The following is an 18,561-nucleotide window of genomic DNA, read 5'->3' as shown; positions in this document are numbered from 1 at the left end:
ACTGTAATAAATCAACTACCACACAATTTAACTCTTCCCCATGTGGGTTGAGTGGGAAAGGAAGGAGGAGAAACATATGGGTGCATCTGCACAGCTCGCTTACCTTGAGATAAGCTATGCAATTTGTGCTATGCACATTGCATAGCTTATTTCGATGTTACTTCAAAATAAGAAGCTCTTCCAAAACATCCTATGAAGGATAGCTCAGTGGTTTGAGCATTGGCCTGCTAAACCCAGGGTTGTGAGTTCAATCCTTACAGAGGCCATTTAGGGATTTGGGGCAAAAATTCAGCAGGGATGGTACTTGGTCCTGCTGTGAAGGCAGGGGACTGGACTCGATGACCTTTCAAGGTCCCTTACAGTTCTAGGCGATAGGCAATCTCCGTTATTATTAAAAAAAAATCCTTTATCCCTCATGCAATGAGATTTACAGGGACATCAGAATAGCGAGCCCGTTATATTTCCAAGATATGTAATAGCTATTTCAGAGTACCAGAGGTATCCCAAAATAGCTCAGCTGTGTAGTTGTAGCCTCAGTGGGGAGACATAGAATGTTCTATTCCTGAACATCTCATAAGCTCCTTTGGTAATTAAGCCATTCCTACACATTTTTTTAAACCTAAAGAAATTCCCCAGTGTTTGGAATATTGGACATATGTGTCAATTAATCTGACTAGAATAAAGCACCTTTAGAAGACTGAAGTAACTTCTGTCAAACAATGTTACATCTGAAAGAGGAAATTCAAAGCTAATGCTATAGGTAAGTTTCATAGATAAAATTTTGAAATTATGAGAATGAAAACAGTCTAAGTCATAAAAAACAACCCTATTCTGCCTCTGTCCCCTGAAGAGCTAGAATCCTTGTGTTAAATCCTGGATGCAATGCAATCAGTGGAAGATTTTTCCTGGAAAAGTATCCAAGAATCAAAGAGCACATATTTTAATACCATTAGTGGCTCTGATGATCTCACTAAGCACGTGGCCTAGCTTACACTATAGTGGCATTAAACTGAAGCAAACACTTTTACATCTCTTTAAAGCCAGCTACTGCTGCTTTAAAGGCCATGGGAGAACACATTAAAAGTGACCACATTGTACGCAAAATATAAATTATAGACATGTATGTACAAATAAACACATGCGTGTGTGAGAGGTGAGAAAGATAACTGTTAGTTCATAGAAGAGTGCAAACGTCCTGTTGTTCAGGCAAGGATTAGGCAATTTTCTGGCGCTCGTTTAGCCCAGAAGTGCGCAAGGCCCAACATAAGACATGGCAGTGTAATAGACGTTAGATATCCAATACTTTAAACACATTCCAAACTATACCAAATAATGTTAATCTAAATGTTATGACTGAGAAACCAAACAATCAAAAATAAAGAGATGCAAAGTCATAGGTAAAAGCACTTTCTTCACTCCATTCCCTTCCCTTCTACTATGGGCCTCTTTTTATTACTGTACTGAATATCACATTCTGTACCCACTGTATTATATGAATAATAAAACTATTCCTTAATTTCATACCTGCACTTCTTAGGTTAGGATCTAGGTCTGGCATCTCTTTAGAAGCTTCTGGACTAACGCTGTAGATAGATGCTCCCGCTTCACTGACAATGCTATGAAATAGAACAGCAAACAGTTAAAAATGCACAACTGACAACAAAATCAACTTGAGATAGACAAGATTTCACTTCATTAAGAAGTGATTTTTTTTGCATGTTTAAAAATGTTTAAAGCAGAATTTTAAAATATTCTGGATGGGCCACAGTGAGATAATAGTGCAGAGACCGTAGAAGCGCCTCCAGTTCTGACAGTGCACCTACTCCTTGCCTATAACACATTTGCTCTTTTAGTGGTGGGTCTCAGCACACACTGCCCCTTACACCTTATCTGTAGTGACTCTGCAATACTGAAAAATCAGTGAGACAAACAATTATGACTTGTGACCAATGAGGAACTCGGATTTCTCCAAACAAAAAATACTAGCTGGTAATTTAATTGGACCACTCATCTCCTGTTGAGTTTAATGGCAACTGATACACTACATACATTTAGAATATCACATATAACATACTCGTTGAAAACAAACTTTTTAAACCTTTCAGGGCAACTGAACTTCCATATACTTTGAGACACACGAAGTTCAGTACACTACCAGTTAAATGACAACAATAAGTAATTGTAAACTACAGTTGTCAATTGTACTAAACCTCAGTCTAATCTCATAATGATCAGAAAGCACTTCAAATTATGTCATGTAACTTCAAAAAATAAAAATTGCATCCTGGTTTCATCCAGGCTAAACATTATAAATCAAATAAATATAGGATAAACATATATTCAGAGTACTCTGAGGGTGAATTCACACCACCACTATTCATTGACTTCAATAGGGCCACAATTTCATCCTTGATATTTAATGCATAGTACCAGTATATAGTAATATAACAAAATCCTATCCACTTTAGATCTATTTTTTTGCACTGCTATCTCCTTCACAAGGTACTAGAATCACCCTTACATAAGTAAAGTTAAATGCCAAATTATAAAGGCTAAGAAAAAGATCAGCAAAGAAAGCATGTAAAATACATTTTCAGTCATTAATAAAAGCATTTTGACAATATACATAAAAATAAAAATCACAATGTTGCTGTGGTAGACAGTCAAAACTGGAATAGGGTGAAGTGTTATTATACAGTTGTCATATGTGCAGTTGCTGGAACTCTAATAAACATTTTGCACACATTTTACCCTACTGCACCATAAAATAAGATTCATTACTGCCCACACAGTTTATTACTTGGTCTCTTTCAACATGCAATACAGTGAAAGAAAGAAAAGTGATATGACCAGGAATTCAAGGACACTTAACAGTTTATTGATACACATCAAAATGTTACTTTACTGGGCCAGGTGAATTCACTGTGGTTCCATTATACACTAGGGATGTGTCTACATTGGCATGATTTTGCACAAAAGCAACTGCTTTTGCGCAAAAACTTGCTCCCTATCTACAGTGGCGCAAGAATACTGACGTTGTAATGTGTAAAATCAGGGCTTCTTGCACAAGAACTATGATGCTCCCGCAACTGTTCTTGCGCAAGAGGCCAGTGTAGACAGGAAACATGGTTAAAATGGCCATCGGTGCTTTCTTGCACAAGAGAGCGTCTACACTGGCACGGATGCTCTTGCGCAAAAGCACATCTTTTGCGCAAAGGCACATGCCAGTGCAGACGCTCTCTTGCGCAAATACTCTAACTCAAAAACTCTCACGTTAAAGAGTATTTGTGCAAAATCTTGCCAATGTAGACATAGCCAAGGGGTAAATATCACACCTAGTTTTAAGTAAAACTTAGGAAACAAATGAAAGAGCATGTTTTATATTCCATTCACACAAAATTGAAAACTTTGTCCTACAATGCATTCGGGTAAAACACATCAATATTATGAGATGTGCATTCACAAAGATGTTTTTGAGTGCATGTAGTGATCCTCACTGGGCAACCAAGATATGAGACTTCAATGGCAGCAGAGCTTCCACCCAACAAAAGAACACCCCACGCAACTGGCATTCATAATTGAGACTGGAAAATCCAGACATAAAACAAATTATCCAGAGTAAAAGCATAAGGCAATGCATTCTAGAGAAGCCAATCTGAAAACATGGTTTCTTCATCCACTCTCAACCAACATTTTACAGACTTATTAGTATCTGCCGTGTGCTTTTATTTTGTTCGGTTTTAGTTGCAGCACAATTCTCACCCATGAAAGGCTGACATTATACATGCAAACATGCTTTATCTTCAGAATAAAAGTACTATTACAGCAAGGGAAGTATTTTGTTTTGACTCTTATGAAAAAAAAAAAGACTGGAATATTTGTTACGTGGGTGAATTAAGTTTCCATTCATTTATTTATAAACAGAGGATTATTTGCCCAAGTCTAATTTATCCCTATTTAAGGTAACTACACAACCATCTAATAGAAAGTGTATATCTTTATATACTAGAGAACCTCTACCATCAAATTCAGCCTGGCATAAGCAGGAATAATTCCCGGAAACTTCAGAGGGAATCAATTTAATTTACTCTGTGCCAAATTTGGTCAAAATTATTTTTAACTGTTACATTCAACAGATGAAAGTTATGTTTCACAAATTTTTTCAAAAAGGAAAATGCTCAGAAGATCCTAATGCTATCTAAGAAGGATATTCAAATCACTTTTGAAAAAGGGCCTAATTTTTTTTTATTTGTTATGAAAAGTTGCACTGATGAATATTTGGATTTGTTGGGATTTTTTATTTTTTTTTAAATGTAACTTTTTTCTATTTTGCTTAAAAATAATGGACAAAACAAAACAACAGGGTATGCTTTTTCCATGGGCATTTCTATAAAATACCCACAATAATTTTGGACAGTACAAAACAGCAAATATATAATTAACAGAAAATAAATGCATATTGATAAGTAATACACTGTCAAAAAATAACCATGGATACACGTCCATAGTTGGAAAATTGCAAGTTTTATGTACTACAGGTTGAATTTCTCTAATCTGGCAACATCCATAGTCTGGAATCATTTTAGTTAGCCACTTATCATAGGTATGGCCAAGCTTCCCGCAGTTCCATAAAGTTTGTTTACAGCCACCAGTCCTGGCTCTCACTGTTGTGTGTTATTTAGCTCTAATTTATCCCTAAATGTCTTCTAAGATCACAGTAAGCAGAAGTAGTATTGGTAATGCTGCTAGACAATATTGATCTCCCATGGCTCAGCACCGGTAAGATCCCAAGGGTGCAGGACTAGAGAGGTTCAATTTGTACTATGATATATTGCTTCCTAATGTTTCATCAACAAAAATATAGCTAAAGTTAATAGAATATGCCATCCCACTGACCACATAATCCACTTTAGAGATGAAAAAGGGTTGTTTCTCCATATCCCTATCCAACTTTTTAAAGTTAAAAAAATATACTCATCTGAATCTGATGAACACAAATGAGCCACCACATCATAATTCTTTAATTTACATTTATTAATTACACCAATAGACTTATTGCTTAGTACATAAATCCTTGTGTAATGTGCAGGTCTCATTATGGCTATTAAAAAAGATTTAAATGTTAAAACCAAGGTTGTTCTTTAAATGTATTGCACTAGCACCACCTGGTGGTGTTCTAGATCTTGTGCTAGAGACAGTAATTAATACATTCCAAATAAAGGAGAAACCGTGTTCTAACATTCTCTGACAGACACAAATGAACCAGTCCCTTTCATAAAAATGACATTTTTCACTTGCAGTGCTAATAAAAATGTATTATAACATTCTATTAATTTTCAAATAAATTAGCACATTCAAATCCAAATTTGCTCCCAACTTAAAATTACTAGGTGGCTACCAACAATCCATTAAAATAAAAGGCATATTTTAAGACTTTATCATTTATCTCTTTTACCTAATTTACCACTTCACCCATATGTGTGTATATGGGCAATAAAGTCTTTAAAAACACCTGAGTGATTTAAATGCCTAGATCTTATTGAAAGGCAATAGGATTTAGACACTTTTAAAAATTGTATCCAATATGTTTAACCATTCATACCATCCATGCAAAAATCATTGTGATCTGTATTTATAGTTTTAGAATTGACAAAAATTGGTATCACTTTTTAATAGTTACACAAATCTCAATTATATTTATTAACAATATTACACTCTAGTCTTTTATCTAAGATCAAACACAATACTGGATTCATAACAACATAAAAGAGGGTCATCTACATATGCTGATCCAAACAAGGATTTTCTCATCCTAATTACAATAATCCTCTCACTGATATGTCAGAACTCCTGTGCATAATTAATATAATTCCCTGTACTTGCCTTAAAAAACATTACTAGCTATGAAACAATAATGGGACAAAGAAGGCCAGAATCAATAAGATGTTTTTATACATTTAAAGTGAAACCTTGGCACTAATGTAGGCAACAGCTTTACTACTGATTAAAAATGATGCAATAACAAAATAGAGTTTTGATACTGAAGGTTGTATAAATTAATGCTAAAATAAAAAAAGTAGAATGATTAATTATTACAAAGATGAGATTATATCACAAACTCTTCATTTACCTTCTGGCAACAGCAGCAGGTGAAGCATCAGCAAAGAGCTGAGATACAATAGCGCTCCACGTTGATTGGGTAATGTTACTAGCTGAGAGAATATTATATAGGACATAAAATTAATGGAATTCTAGGCATGGAAAATAAAGGAAGGACAGAAGCAGACTGTTGGGTCAGAGAGACTATCAAACTAAATTCAAATAATAAATTCACTGCTTCTCATAGGCCCGTGATATTGCCCAAGCAAAAAAGGAAAATGAAGACATGTGCAAGAAAAATCTATTGATACATGTTTGTTGAATAATACAAAGACAAGTGTAATTTAGACCAGAAACCTAAAACATTTTATATTTGTTTTCAAACATCCATTTTTTTATTCAGACTGTTAACAGTGTGTAGATATACCATAAATTAGCATATATAACCCGCACCCATGCATAACCCGCGGTTTTTCCTACATGTGTAAAAAAAACTCTAAGGGTACGTCTACACTAGCACCCTAGATGGATCTAGAGAGGCTAATGAGGGTGACCGGAATTGCCAATCAAGCCCAGGATTTAAATATCCCTTGCTTGATTTGCATGTTCCTGGCCGGTCGCCATTTTAGAAATTGACTACCCCGAAGTAACTGCCCGCATCTACACGTGGAAGTGAAACGGAATTCCGGAATAAAGCCCTAAATCGAATTAGGTGGTAAACCTCATTCCATGAGGAATACCACCTAATTTGATTTAGGGGCTTTATTCTGGAATCCCGTTTCACTGCCACGTGTAGACATGGGCAGTTACTTCAGGCTAGTCAATTTCTAAAATGGTGACCAGCCGGGAACATGCAAATCAAGTGCGGGATATTTAAATTCCGGGCTTGATTTGCAATTCTGGTCACCCTCATTAGCCTCCCTAGATAGATCTAGGGGGCTAGTGTAGATATACCCTAAGATAACCCATGCATGTGTATAGCCCACGGGTTATATACGCTACTTTAAGGTACCTGGTAATTCCTGGCAAGCCTCCAGGAGGGGAGCCGCACTCACACCCAGGCTCCACGCAGCCGCAGCCAGGCACAACCCACCCTCCTCCGGGAGTAGGGGGAACAGAGAGCGCAGGCGAGCTGGCCGGCCTGCGGAAGGGGAGCCGCACTCACACCCAGGCAAGTAAAAATAAACGAGTATATCCTGAGGACATGTATACCCTGGGGGGGGGGTTGCGGGGTTTGTAAAACTTTGTATAACTCGCAGGTTATATGTGCTAAAACATGGTAGATGATTTTTCAGCATGATGAATACTCTAAGAACTCTGTTTATCTTATTCTATAGATGAAAAGCTTTTCACCCTGCTTTTACTATTAATTTTGAAACTACATGCTGTTTATTTTTCATTGTTTTCATTAACTATTACATACTTCACAGCAAAAGACTGATTATTTTAAGATCATTCTCTTTTGTGCTATATTAAAGGTCATTTATTAGAATCAAAGTCACAGTCTCCTGTCACACCTGTGCAATCCCATTGTCATTTGCTGCCACATCTTGAATATGAACATGTAATATGCAAAGGTGCTACATGTCCTCCTTTAAGACAATCATAGAATCATAGAATAATAGGACTGGAAGGGACCTCGAGAGGTCATCGAGTCCAGCCCCCCGCCCTCATGGCAGGACCAAGCTCCACCTACACCATCCCTGACAGATGTCTATCTAACCTGTTCTTAAATATCTCCAGAGAGGGAGATTCCACCACCTCCCTTGGCAATTTATTCCAATATTTGACCACCCTGACAGTTAGGAATTTTTTCCTAATGTCCAATCTAAACCTCCCCTGCTGCACTTTAAGCCCATTACTCCTTGTCCTGTCCTCAGAAACCAAGAGGAACAAATTTTCTCCTTCCTCCTTGTGACACCCTTTTAGATATTTGAAAACCGCTATCATGTCCCCCCTTGCAACAAAATGCACTATCATGTCCCCCCTTGCAACAAAAGCACTTCCTTTACCCAATTCAGCAGGTATTTCCCTTAGCCAAAACATAACATATGCAGGGAAACAAAACAAAACAAACAGCTGCAACATCCTTGGATTCATAGCCAATAAGGATTATAAATTTACCATCTGAAGGAATCCTAAATTGAAAAACACTGCAGATTTATTTCTTTGGTGGAGATCTGGTACCATCTTCATCTCTACACAGTCACAGACAGGTTCATTCATTATATAATTTGTCATCTTACATTCTAAATACTAAAAATTATTAGACAGTGTGTTTAAACACAATTCTAATTTTACAGAACCTTCCCCGATATAGAATGATTTTTAAAAATATTTTACTATTTTGACATATTTGTACATATATTGGCTTGAGTTGCATGTATAACATGTAAGGATACAGTAACATTATTAGGTATCATTTGCCATAATTTTGAAGCTAATAGTTTCCCTATTCTACCCTTATAGCAAAAAGTCATCAGAAGTTAGCTAATGTTTAATATTTTCATTCTTTGCTGCAAGGTACTTTAGCCCTGCATAGTAGATTCCATCGTGCAGGAAGTTTTCTAACTTGCCTAATCATTGTATAATGTTACAATTGTTAATAAAGAATATACTTCATAAAAGCTGCAACCATAAATAAATCAAGCTAACGAAGGGGATAATCCTGAAATATACAACTCTTGGACTCCCACACAATGAAGTTAACAGCTCTAAGACTAAAGCCAAATACTCTTTGCTTAACAAAATCACACTTCAAATATATATTCGTTACCATTTCTAAAACTGAATTTTCCCATCATTTGTTCTGTATAGTAATGAAGCAACCGTAAACTTTTGCCTTATTGTTGCTGATTGCAAATCCTAAGACTTTATAAATGTTACAGATTTAATGACAGCATGTATTTTCCTTTAAAGAGCAAAAGCATTCATGTGCTGCACAGAGAGAGCTGAGCGTCTGGCCTCCTTTACAACATTCAGACTTGCAGAGATTCCAGTGAAGAAACTGGAATTAATCTGAATTACGGTTCGAGTTCCAGTGTGACAGAGCAGGATTTGGCCTATAGTATTTACCTTTAGTAAAAATGTTATTTAATCAAGAGAAGCCCAAAATGGACAACCCCTGCATTCCTTGCAAATTCAAATCATTCCCTGAAGCTCTGAGTGCTCAAGTAGGGCCTGAGCTGTCCCTCTCTCAACTTACTATATATTTTAGAAATGTGTATCTGTCTGTCCATCCATCTGTGAAGCCATTTGTTCAAGAACTCCTGATAAACAGTAAGAGCTAGGACCACAATGGGATGTGCCTGGAATTCAATTGTTCCTCATAAAATGGAAAGGGAGGAGTTCTGTAGGAGGGACAGTTATACTGTAGAATGACCATAGGGAATGACAAGGGACCAGAGATAGGGACCAGGACAGCTACAACCTCACTGAGCCAGCAGGAGGCAGAAATGGAGAAAGGGAGAGCTATCCACTATGTCAATGGTTCTCAAACTTTTTGGTCCATGGATCATCTGGCTGAATGCAAATCTTTCCGCGGACCATCAGTTGCTAATGGAAATTCACCGTTACTTACATAATTATGCCCGAGCCATTTTGCTAGTGCTGCAGCTAGGGAGAATGGGTTAATTTAAATTAGTAAACAAAGTAAACAAGCATTTTAAACTTTCTCATGTTAGTTTATCAAACTTTACTTTATTTAAAGTAAAATATTAATTTATGTCCAACAAAAAAGTTTCAATGTTTTATTTATGGCAGTGGTAGGGAACTTTTTTTCAGGGTCACTGACCCACAGAAAAAAAATCACTTGGGGACCACACAAGTGAGAAGCAAAAAAACACTTCCAACCCCCCCCCCCTCATTGATGTGGTCCCAACTCAGACCCTTCACTCCTCTGGTGCTCCAGTCCCATGGGCTAAGGGGAAGGCACAGCGAGGACTGAGGTTCAGGGCTTCCCATAGGCCAGATTTACTTTTCTGGGGTTCTGGAGCTAGTGGATTTTGTGGACCTTCATGGGAAAGGCTCCTCTGCATGCTTCCCCAGCCCTGCTACTTCCAGGACTTCTCCAGTGGCTAGCGCAGTGCCTCCCCTCAGCAGTACCTGGAGGGGGCAGGCCCCACAGGCAGATACCACGGTGCTGTTTGGGGAGGGCGGATGCCAATCTCCAGTCTAGCAGAGCCGGCTCCCCACAGGCAGCGCTGGATGCCGGGCTGTGGCGGTGTTCGAGGGCTCCTGACAGTAGTGCGGCACTCAAGCTTCAGCTTCCCCCCCAAGCGCCGCTAAAACTGCTGCCCAGGTAGCACCAGCCAATGGAAGCTGTGGGGAAAGCCTTTCTGCCGCTCTCCATCAGAGGGTAGAGAGAAGCTCAGCCCTTCTCCTTTTCCCCCATGTAGCTTGGAGGCAGCACAGTCTCCCCACCTCATGGGGGAGGAGGGAGGGCTGAGCTCAAGCCGCAGACCACCTGCGAGGCGGCCGTAGACCACTAATGGTCCACGAACCACACTTTGAGACCCACTGCACTATATGTTTCAGAGAGTTTGTCTGTCTGTGTATCTGTTTGTCTATGTGTCTGTCATCCCCCAGCCATGACACATGTACCCCTCTCCTCGCTGTGCCCGCTGCAACAACTACAGACAGGCGCTTCCCGTCTGGCTATTGCAGTGATAGAGGGCAGAAGTTGTCCTCTCTCCCAGGGACAGCCTGCATATTTACCCCCTCATTCTCAGCCTTACCCAGAACAATGATTTAAATGAAGAAAAAACAAAACTATTTGCGTTAAGAACCTGAGCAACACCAGATAAATCTTCCACTGGTCTATATTTTCAAATAAAAATTATTTCTCAGAAATTTTAGATTGACATCATCTTCACATACAAATGGGATATGCTACCATATTTAATGTTTGCTTCTCTCCTTAAACTGCTACAGCACTTTACAATCTGACAAAGTCAACATATGACTCCATTAATTGGCAAAGGCTGAAATCTGTACAATGCACTCATCAGACTCCCTTTTCAGGCTCTGGAGACTACAGATATATGACCTTCATTTCACATGTTCAGCCTCCTTTGGCTAGAGATTGGGAACTGAAATCTCTGCCTATTTTTCAGAATGCTAACCTTGGTTATGTTTTTCTAAATGTACCTCCACCCTTGTGATAACGGCTTTCAGACACTCAAGACTGTGCTGTAATTTTAAAAGCATATTTGAAACAGAGCAAAATGTTTAAAAATAACTCCCTAGTACTCATTCACTCTTTCTAGTGCTTGAAAATAAACATTCTTCCCTAGAAGAAGGCACTTTCAGTCTACTCAAATGTTTTCTTCATCCAGACATAAATCTGCAGCTTGAGATCAATCAACATCTTTGAACATTCTATATATTAAGCACTGTAAATATTAATTTACAAATGTACTTTTGCATTAAAACAAAGGAACCTGTTTATGTTGCATTAGAGAAAAGAATGTTACAATTTCAAAATATATTCATTCTGCATGCCTATGAAGAGAGGATTGATTTCAATGCATTCCTTGAAAATTCTATTCTCAACAAGTTTTAACAGGAAAATAGGGAGAACTTCAAAGTTGATTTCATATTCTTGCCTAATAATGTTTTGAATTCTCCTAAATCAGCCTGTAATTGAAAATTTTCACTACAAAAAGAAGCACTATGGTAGATATAAAGTACAGACTATACAAGAAAAAAAAACATGACAGTCTCTCTTTTCACATAAACAATTAATTACCTACAAAGGGAGAAAAACACATCTACATAACACCACCTGGCTTTAAGTCATATGAACAATTTAAACTGGAAGCATTCAACACATTAGTAAAATTGTATTGATTTTGAGTATTTAGACATCTAATTTTGAAACAAATATGCCCTTTCAAATACAGGCAACTTCTTTTGAATTTCCTCTGGAAAACAGAGTTAATACAAGGTAATCAAAATAAATGTGCTAGTATATGATATTACACACACACACACACACACACACACACACACACACACACACCAATCAAACTCCAGGCAAGGATGGTGACATACTGGAGATATAACTTGTTTTTCTAGAGCCTGAGCCCTGGCATAAGGGGACCCAAAAACCAATGGAATGAAGCTTATTTACACCAGGAGCATATTGTGTTTGGTGGCTAAACCTAAATATGAATTTGGATCAAAGCTTCAAATCACTGGTGATAGCATATCTAAAAATAACATTTTGTCAGACAATATGTCATGTCTTGCAGTTTTCTGACATCCTTGTTAAAGGAGTTTTAAGCTATGCTTTGCTACAGAACTTTAATGTGTATATATAAGATGAGGAGAAGCATTACGCTTAAAGGAATTTCAAACTGAGGTGAGTTTGTCTAATTTTTGTCTAATTTTATTTATCTTGTTAATTTTGAAACCTTTTAAAATAACTCAGACTTCAAACACTGGAGATGTTTAAGAATGTCTCTCATTCTTCAGTGGTGTTGAAAACCTATTTTATAATAAATTAAGAGGTAACCAAGGAAGTCAGGGAGAGCTTAATTACAAAATGTTTGCAGTCAGACCTCTGCGCATGCATGACAGAGATATTTAAGAATTAACATGCCGCAGAACTCCATTACTGAAATAATTCTCTTCACTTTTCTTACCTCCACTCACATCCAAATTGACAGGACAACTTCAACACATTTTTTTAAAAAGCACATCATTCCCAATTCTTGCTGTCCTGCACCTCAGAGTGAAGCCAAACCTTTGATTTTTACATTCTAATAGTACCCTGTAATGTACATAAGTATAATTTTTTTAAAACAGTATTTTAAGTATTTAAGCACTTTTGCTCTAAGACATGCAATGTGATCTCGTCTTTGTTAATATGGAATGGATTTCAACAACATGGCTGACACTTGTGACACCTGCATTAACAAACAGGCTTTCCTGAAAAAACACATGAAAGTTTGGAAAATAGAAACTTCTGATTCTGAACAATTTGAAAGTCTTCTAGATAAAAACTTCCAATGGTTACTTTACAAAAAAAGTAATTCTGGATTTTCTCATTTTTTTTTTTTTCCAATTAGCATTCCTATTTGCAAGAATTTTTTGTGCCGTGTTAAAAATAGCGAGAAGATTTTATGTAAAATTTTTATTTACTACCAGCATAATTAAATAGAATTAATAAATAATATTCCTTAATATTAGAATTAAATATGATTAGTAATCCTCTCTCATTCAGATGCAAGTCTAAAAACCCATAATCTAAGCAAGACCTCCACTAGCTTACTAAACTAATGCAACAAACTGTACAACTATGTCACTAGAAGTCTCTATTCATTCATCTATGAACTAAGCCCTCAGCACATCCCTGTAAAGAGAACGATCAGATATCTGTCTTCATCTTGTCTGAAAATGATGACATTTTTCAGTATGAAAAGGGTCCAAATGGCAGGTGTCAAAGAGCTTTAGCTTCACATATGGTGCTAGGAGGCAGAAAAAACAACAGCAGCGTGTGGCCATGTCAGAGCTACACAGTAGCTGCCGTATGAGTGCATATCTGAAAAGAGCAAACCTCATAGTCTGTTAAATCAATCTAGTGCCAGATGCTGTTATCAGAACAAAGCTGGTGCTATGAATTCACCCCAGGAGGAATAAACATCCCAAGTCCGTAGTGAAAAGTGAAGGCCTAGTATGGCACCTCTTGAGCCCAAAGGTGACAGTTACCTGCATGTGCCCTTATTGTTTTTATTGACAGTTTGTGAAAACAGGTTCTGTCAACACTTGTTAAGGTAATTTGACTTGAAGCCCCTCTCTATGTTGAAAATGCTTATGCAAGCTTTTATATCTAAACTCTACTTCCAAATTAATCATCTCCCTAAAGCTATACATCTATTTGACTTTTATTTTCAGTGTTAAGTACTGTTATAAAGCAGAATCTTAGAGATGGAATTTTAGTCATTTTTCTTTCAATCCCCTCCACTCATTTTGCCTGGAAAGGAAACATAGGATAATTCATTAATAAACTGCCTTGCCTGAACAAATGGATAACTAAAGAATGCTGCCAGTGCAAAGCTTCAATTTTAACTTTTCTTTAGCTTTATGAATTTCATTTAGTATTAGCTATGAAAATACATCACTCTTTTAAAAAGCCCCTTCCAAACAGGATATATGAACATTCACACAAAAGAGCATGTATAGAGCATTTTAAATGTTCTAAAAACATTACCAATTATTAGTCAATTAATATTAATTACTTAATCTTAATTGAAAGAGGGGGAGAGAAGTACTCAAAGGGCCACAGAGTTGACATTATGAATAAAAGCCTGAAAATTCCATCTCAAAACATGACACGTCCAAAGAATGATACACCTTGTATTACTTTTACAATTCAAGGCCCTGGTCCTGAAAAACCTTCAAACGTTCTGAGCTTGGTGCAACAGATTAGTCCCAATAATTTCACAGGGAGAATCATGTTTGACAAGAGATACACATTCACAGGTGTTTTCAGGCTCAGGGCCAAAAAAGATTCCCATATTATAAAAGCTACCCAAACAATTAGAATAGGTAGTCTCTGATGAAGAGAAGACAAACACGAGGGGAATGCAAAGTGTTAATGGTCAGGTTTCAGATGTATATATTTATGCAAACTATTTTTAAAAATGCACTTATCTATATTCTAAGCATCTTAAAATCAGTTAATCTCAAAATAAATAAATAAAAAATAGATTCTGCCCTTCAGTTAATCAATTTAACCACTGAGTCTATCAAAGCCCTTTAAGTGTATTGAACCCCACCCAGCATGCCCATCACCATCCTTCTGAGTTCACAAAATAATTGGGACAGCAGTTGGACTTTCCAGAAGTCAATAGAACAAAAGGAGACGCAAGTTTCAGAGCAGAAGGTGTTTTACTAGCCACGTTCTGCTCATCAGCAGATAAAGCAGGGGGATCCCAGCCGAAACACCATCAGCTTGGTGACCTACACTGGAGTGGTTTCCCATATAGGGAGAGAATCGGTCTCTTCCATAGCTAGCCTCAAACCAGACCCTGTATGACAAATGGCAGGCATTTCTTACAATTCAGGAGCAGGAAAAGAGCCTCTGTTGATTTGCCTATTTTTATTACTATGCCTGTTGGGAAGAACTGTCTATTATAAATGGCCTTGCAGCAACATAGCACACTTCCAAACAATACAGTACAGCTCGACCCTGGCAAATCCTCACCAGCATAAACAGCCCTCTCTTAATTGAGTGGCTGTATTGCACAGTCCTTACTCGTACAAATAACTATAAATTATGAACAAGCCTGAAAAAAACATGGATTGCTGAAAAGGTGCCCGTTGCTTCACATCGGATATGATTGGTAACAGCTCAAAGGAAAGGGGGAGAGAGGTGGGTGGCTTGCAGCAAGTAGTTTGTGTGCTACAGTTACAGTCAACTCCTCCCAGTGTCCCCTAAACCAAAAACAGAGGGGAACCTGGTTTCCCCTTGTCCTTTCCCTGAGAAATATGCCTGCTAGTGCATAAAGAACAGGTAACTATTTAAAATTTAATAGGTCTACTTGCATTAGCAAGGATTTTCAGTATAGCAATACGAATTATTTTGAAAGAGAAAGAAAGAGAGAGAGAGAAAGAGGATGGATGGAGCCTTGAGCAGCCAAACAGCACAAAGTAAAATAAATGGAGCCCATACTGATCTCTCCTTAGAGTCAGGAAAAATAAGAAGCCTGTCCAAAAACCTCTTTATTGGCTATATTATGCAAGAGATCCATCTTTATTTACTTAAAATAAGAAACTAGGTCTTGAACTAATTAATTTGTTAATGAATTTCACAGAGGAACCCTAATTCTGTCAGATCCTACTATGCATTTATCTAGTGTTGTATGGTAGGAGTGAACATATCGAGATAGGCTGTAAGAATATATTTTAGTTGCCATAGCTGCCCTAAGGAACTGTTTTTGTTTGGGGGCCAGATAATTCAGAGTGAAGGAAATAGCTAAAATGTAGTTATTTATTCTGGACCAAAGGTTGGTGCTTAATGTAATGTTAATTCTCATAAAGACTTAGACCACGGAGTGGAGCAATAACTGGACAAGACCACAACATATGGATCAAAGAGTCTCTTAGGAAGTTGCACCTCCAGCAACTGTCATTTTCTTTAATACTCATCCTAAATATTCTGGAAGGAGCCCAATAAGGATTCTGGTGTGGATTCTATAGCCTTGATTTTTAAAAAATGCTGTCCTGTAGCTTTGCTTTTCTGATCAGATTTTATACTACTTTTTAAATACAATTTGATCTCATTATGCTATCCATTGAAATCACCTTAATCTTTTTGCTTTATTTAAGAAATACAATGCCACACAATACTTTTCAGTGCTACCTATTGGAGCTCTGTGGAGTATCTGGGACTCTTCACAAAAGGAAAACCCCAGCAGTTTTAGGATTCATACAAGAAGATCACAGAGAAGCCCTGAACTCTATGATCTTTAGTTTAATGAAAGATATTACAGAGAAGCTTTGATACATTTTTTTGGGGTCATGGGTAGGAGGAAAATCGTATATAATATGGTAAAAGGTATGGTTAATTCTTCAAGTGTTGATCTTGAGGTTATCTTTTGCCTCTCTTATAGGTAATATACCTCTGGAAAATTATGCTTTTTTCCATTTCATACACGAACAGCCTCCTGTTTTTATCCTCTGACTCAAAATATTTTTATAAAAACTGACTACATCCAATAGTCCTCTATGGAGACATTATTAAATTCACATATTGGAATACTTTTTGATTGGTTACCTCAGTATCTTTGCTCAAAGTCCAAATTTCATTGTCTTAATTTAAATAAAAAAACCTCTCTCACATGGCTTTTATGGATTCTTATATTGTAGCTTGTGGATAGCCCATGTTGGCATTTCTTAGCATAAAAATGTGTCCTATTTGTCTGTCAAGTAAATTGCTGCTGTTTAATGGAAATGTGATGTGTTGAAGCACCATCTAGTGTTTCTCAGAGGTGAATCACATAATTCAATACAGACAATAAAGCAGTATGGGATAAAAATATATTACCTACAGCAGAGAAAGTTGCAGGATATAATTTACTAACATGACAAGTAATTAGAAGGATGTACATCTAGAACCAGTTATATGAAAACAAAAAAAGGTAACAATCTAGTATATAATGTTTGATATTCACTATGATGGCAAAAAGATAAGCAGCATCAGGCTCAGAATTCAAGTTAAAATCATATCAATATTTCATTTTAAATACACAAAGCTGAAGTAATGGCCAAATCACCGCAACCTTCAAGGCAAAATCTTGACTGATGAGTTTAAGAATTATTTTTCCCTACATTACTTTCCTGAGGAATGGATCTAAATGCAGAGAGACTTACTCAGATGTCTCTGGAACCACAGAAAAAGACTTGATGCTTTACTCTTAAATTATAATTTATTTTTACTTTTAGGCCTCCAGGCTTCCTTCATGTCTGCTCTAGTGCTACTCACTGTCATTGTTGTTGTTTTTTTAAATTTGGCTGATATCATGCACATCTGCTGGGTGTCTGTAGTAACAGATGCTGATCTGAATCCAATACATCTTCACACAAAAGTGGGTTACATCTTAGGCAGCCTAACATTTACCATTGTTTCATCCTCCCACCGTGTAAAACAAAGGATTTTTTTAAATTCTGAGTTACATACAGAAGTACACACCAACTGAGAGCCTATGCACATATAACTTTCATTATGTTAATATTTCTCTAAGCATGATAGCATTAAAATTAAAAATCTGAAACAAACTACATTTGTAAATTGCAGAAGTTTTGCTAAAAAAACAGAATGAAAAAGTAACTATTAAAAACTAATTAGTACATTTAAAAGAATAATTTGTTCCTTCAGATTGTGGAGAATCCACATGATAAGGTTTCCCGAATTATGTTACTACAATTGGCATAAAGTGAAAGATTTAATTTTAAATGTCTATTTTAATATCCCTTAATAAACTCTCTGAAAAAGTTTCTGGGCTGAAATCTACCACCATAAAGCTATGATTAGTTCCAAGGCTTTGTTTGCGAGGGGGAAAATGATCTCTCTCTGTCTATAAGTTTAAGTTAGCCATTTTTTAGTTATGTAAATGTGAAAAATACAGACAATCCATTATAATTAAAAGTACCTTTTGCCTTCAAATAATTCAAAACAAAGTCTGATTTTGAAAAGAAACCTCAATTTCTACACCAGTCTATGAAAGACACTGACCAATGCATTTCACAGCTCAGAGATGTCTAATTATCTTTTGAGGCCTGCAAACAAAACAGACAGACTTCCACATGTAAAATGCACTAGCACTTATTTGCAAATACAAAACCAGTAGGTGAGCGGAGGTTCTTCAAATCATAGTCATATACAGCATTTTTTTAAATGTCTTTGATGTGTTCAAGGCCTTTGGTTCACAATTAAAAGGAGTTGCACATTCTTTA

General features: G+C 36.9%; 1 protein-coding gene across 4 annotated transcripts in view; it reads right to left on the bottom strand.

The window, feature by feature from the left end:
• The window catches only part of SRBD1 (S1 RNA binding domain 1), a 236,501-nt gene that overhangs the window by 119,645 nt on the left and 98,295 nt on the right, over window positions 1-18,561 (bottom strand). For all 4 annotated transcript variants that reach the window (XM_075925416.1, XM_075925414.1, XM_075925415.1 and 1 more), the window contains one exon: window positions 1,525-1,616. In XM_075925416.1, coding sequence (XP_075781531.1) covers window positions 1,525-1,616 — 92 coding nt within the window. The remainder of the gene's footprint in view (window positions 1-1,524; window positions 1,617-18,561) is intronic.

The sequence above is a fragment of the Pelodiscus sinensis genome, chromosome 3 (assembly GCF_049634645.1).
Source record: "Pelodiscus sinensis isolate JC-2024 chromosome 3, ASM4963464v1, whole genome shotgun sequence".
In the NCBI taxonomy this organism is placed as follows: domain Eukaryota; kingdom Metazoa; phylum Chordata; order Testudines; family Trionychidae; genus Pelodiscus; species Pelodiscus sinensis.
This window is presented reverse-complemented; position numbering and strand designations above follow the sequence as displayed.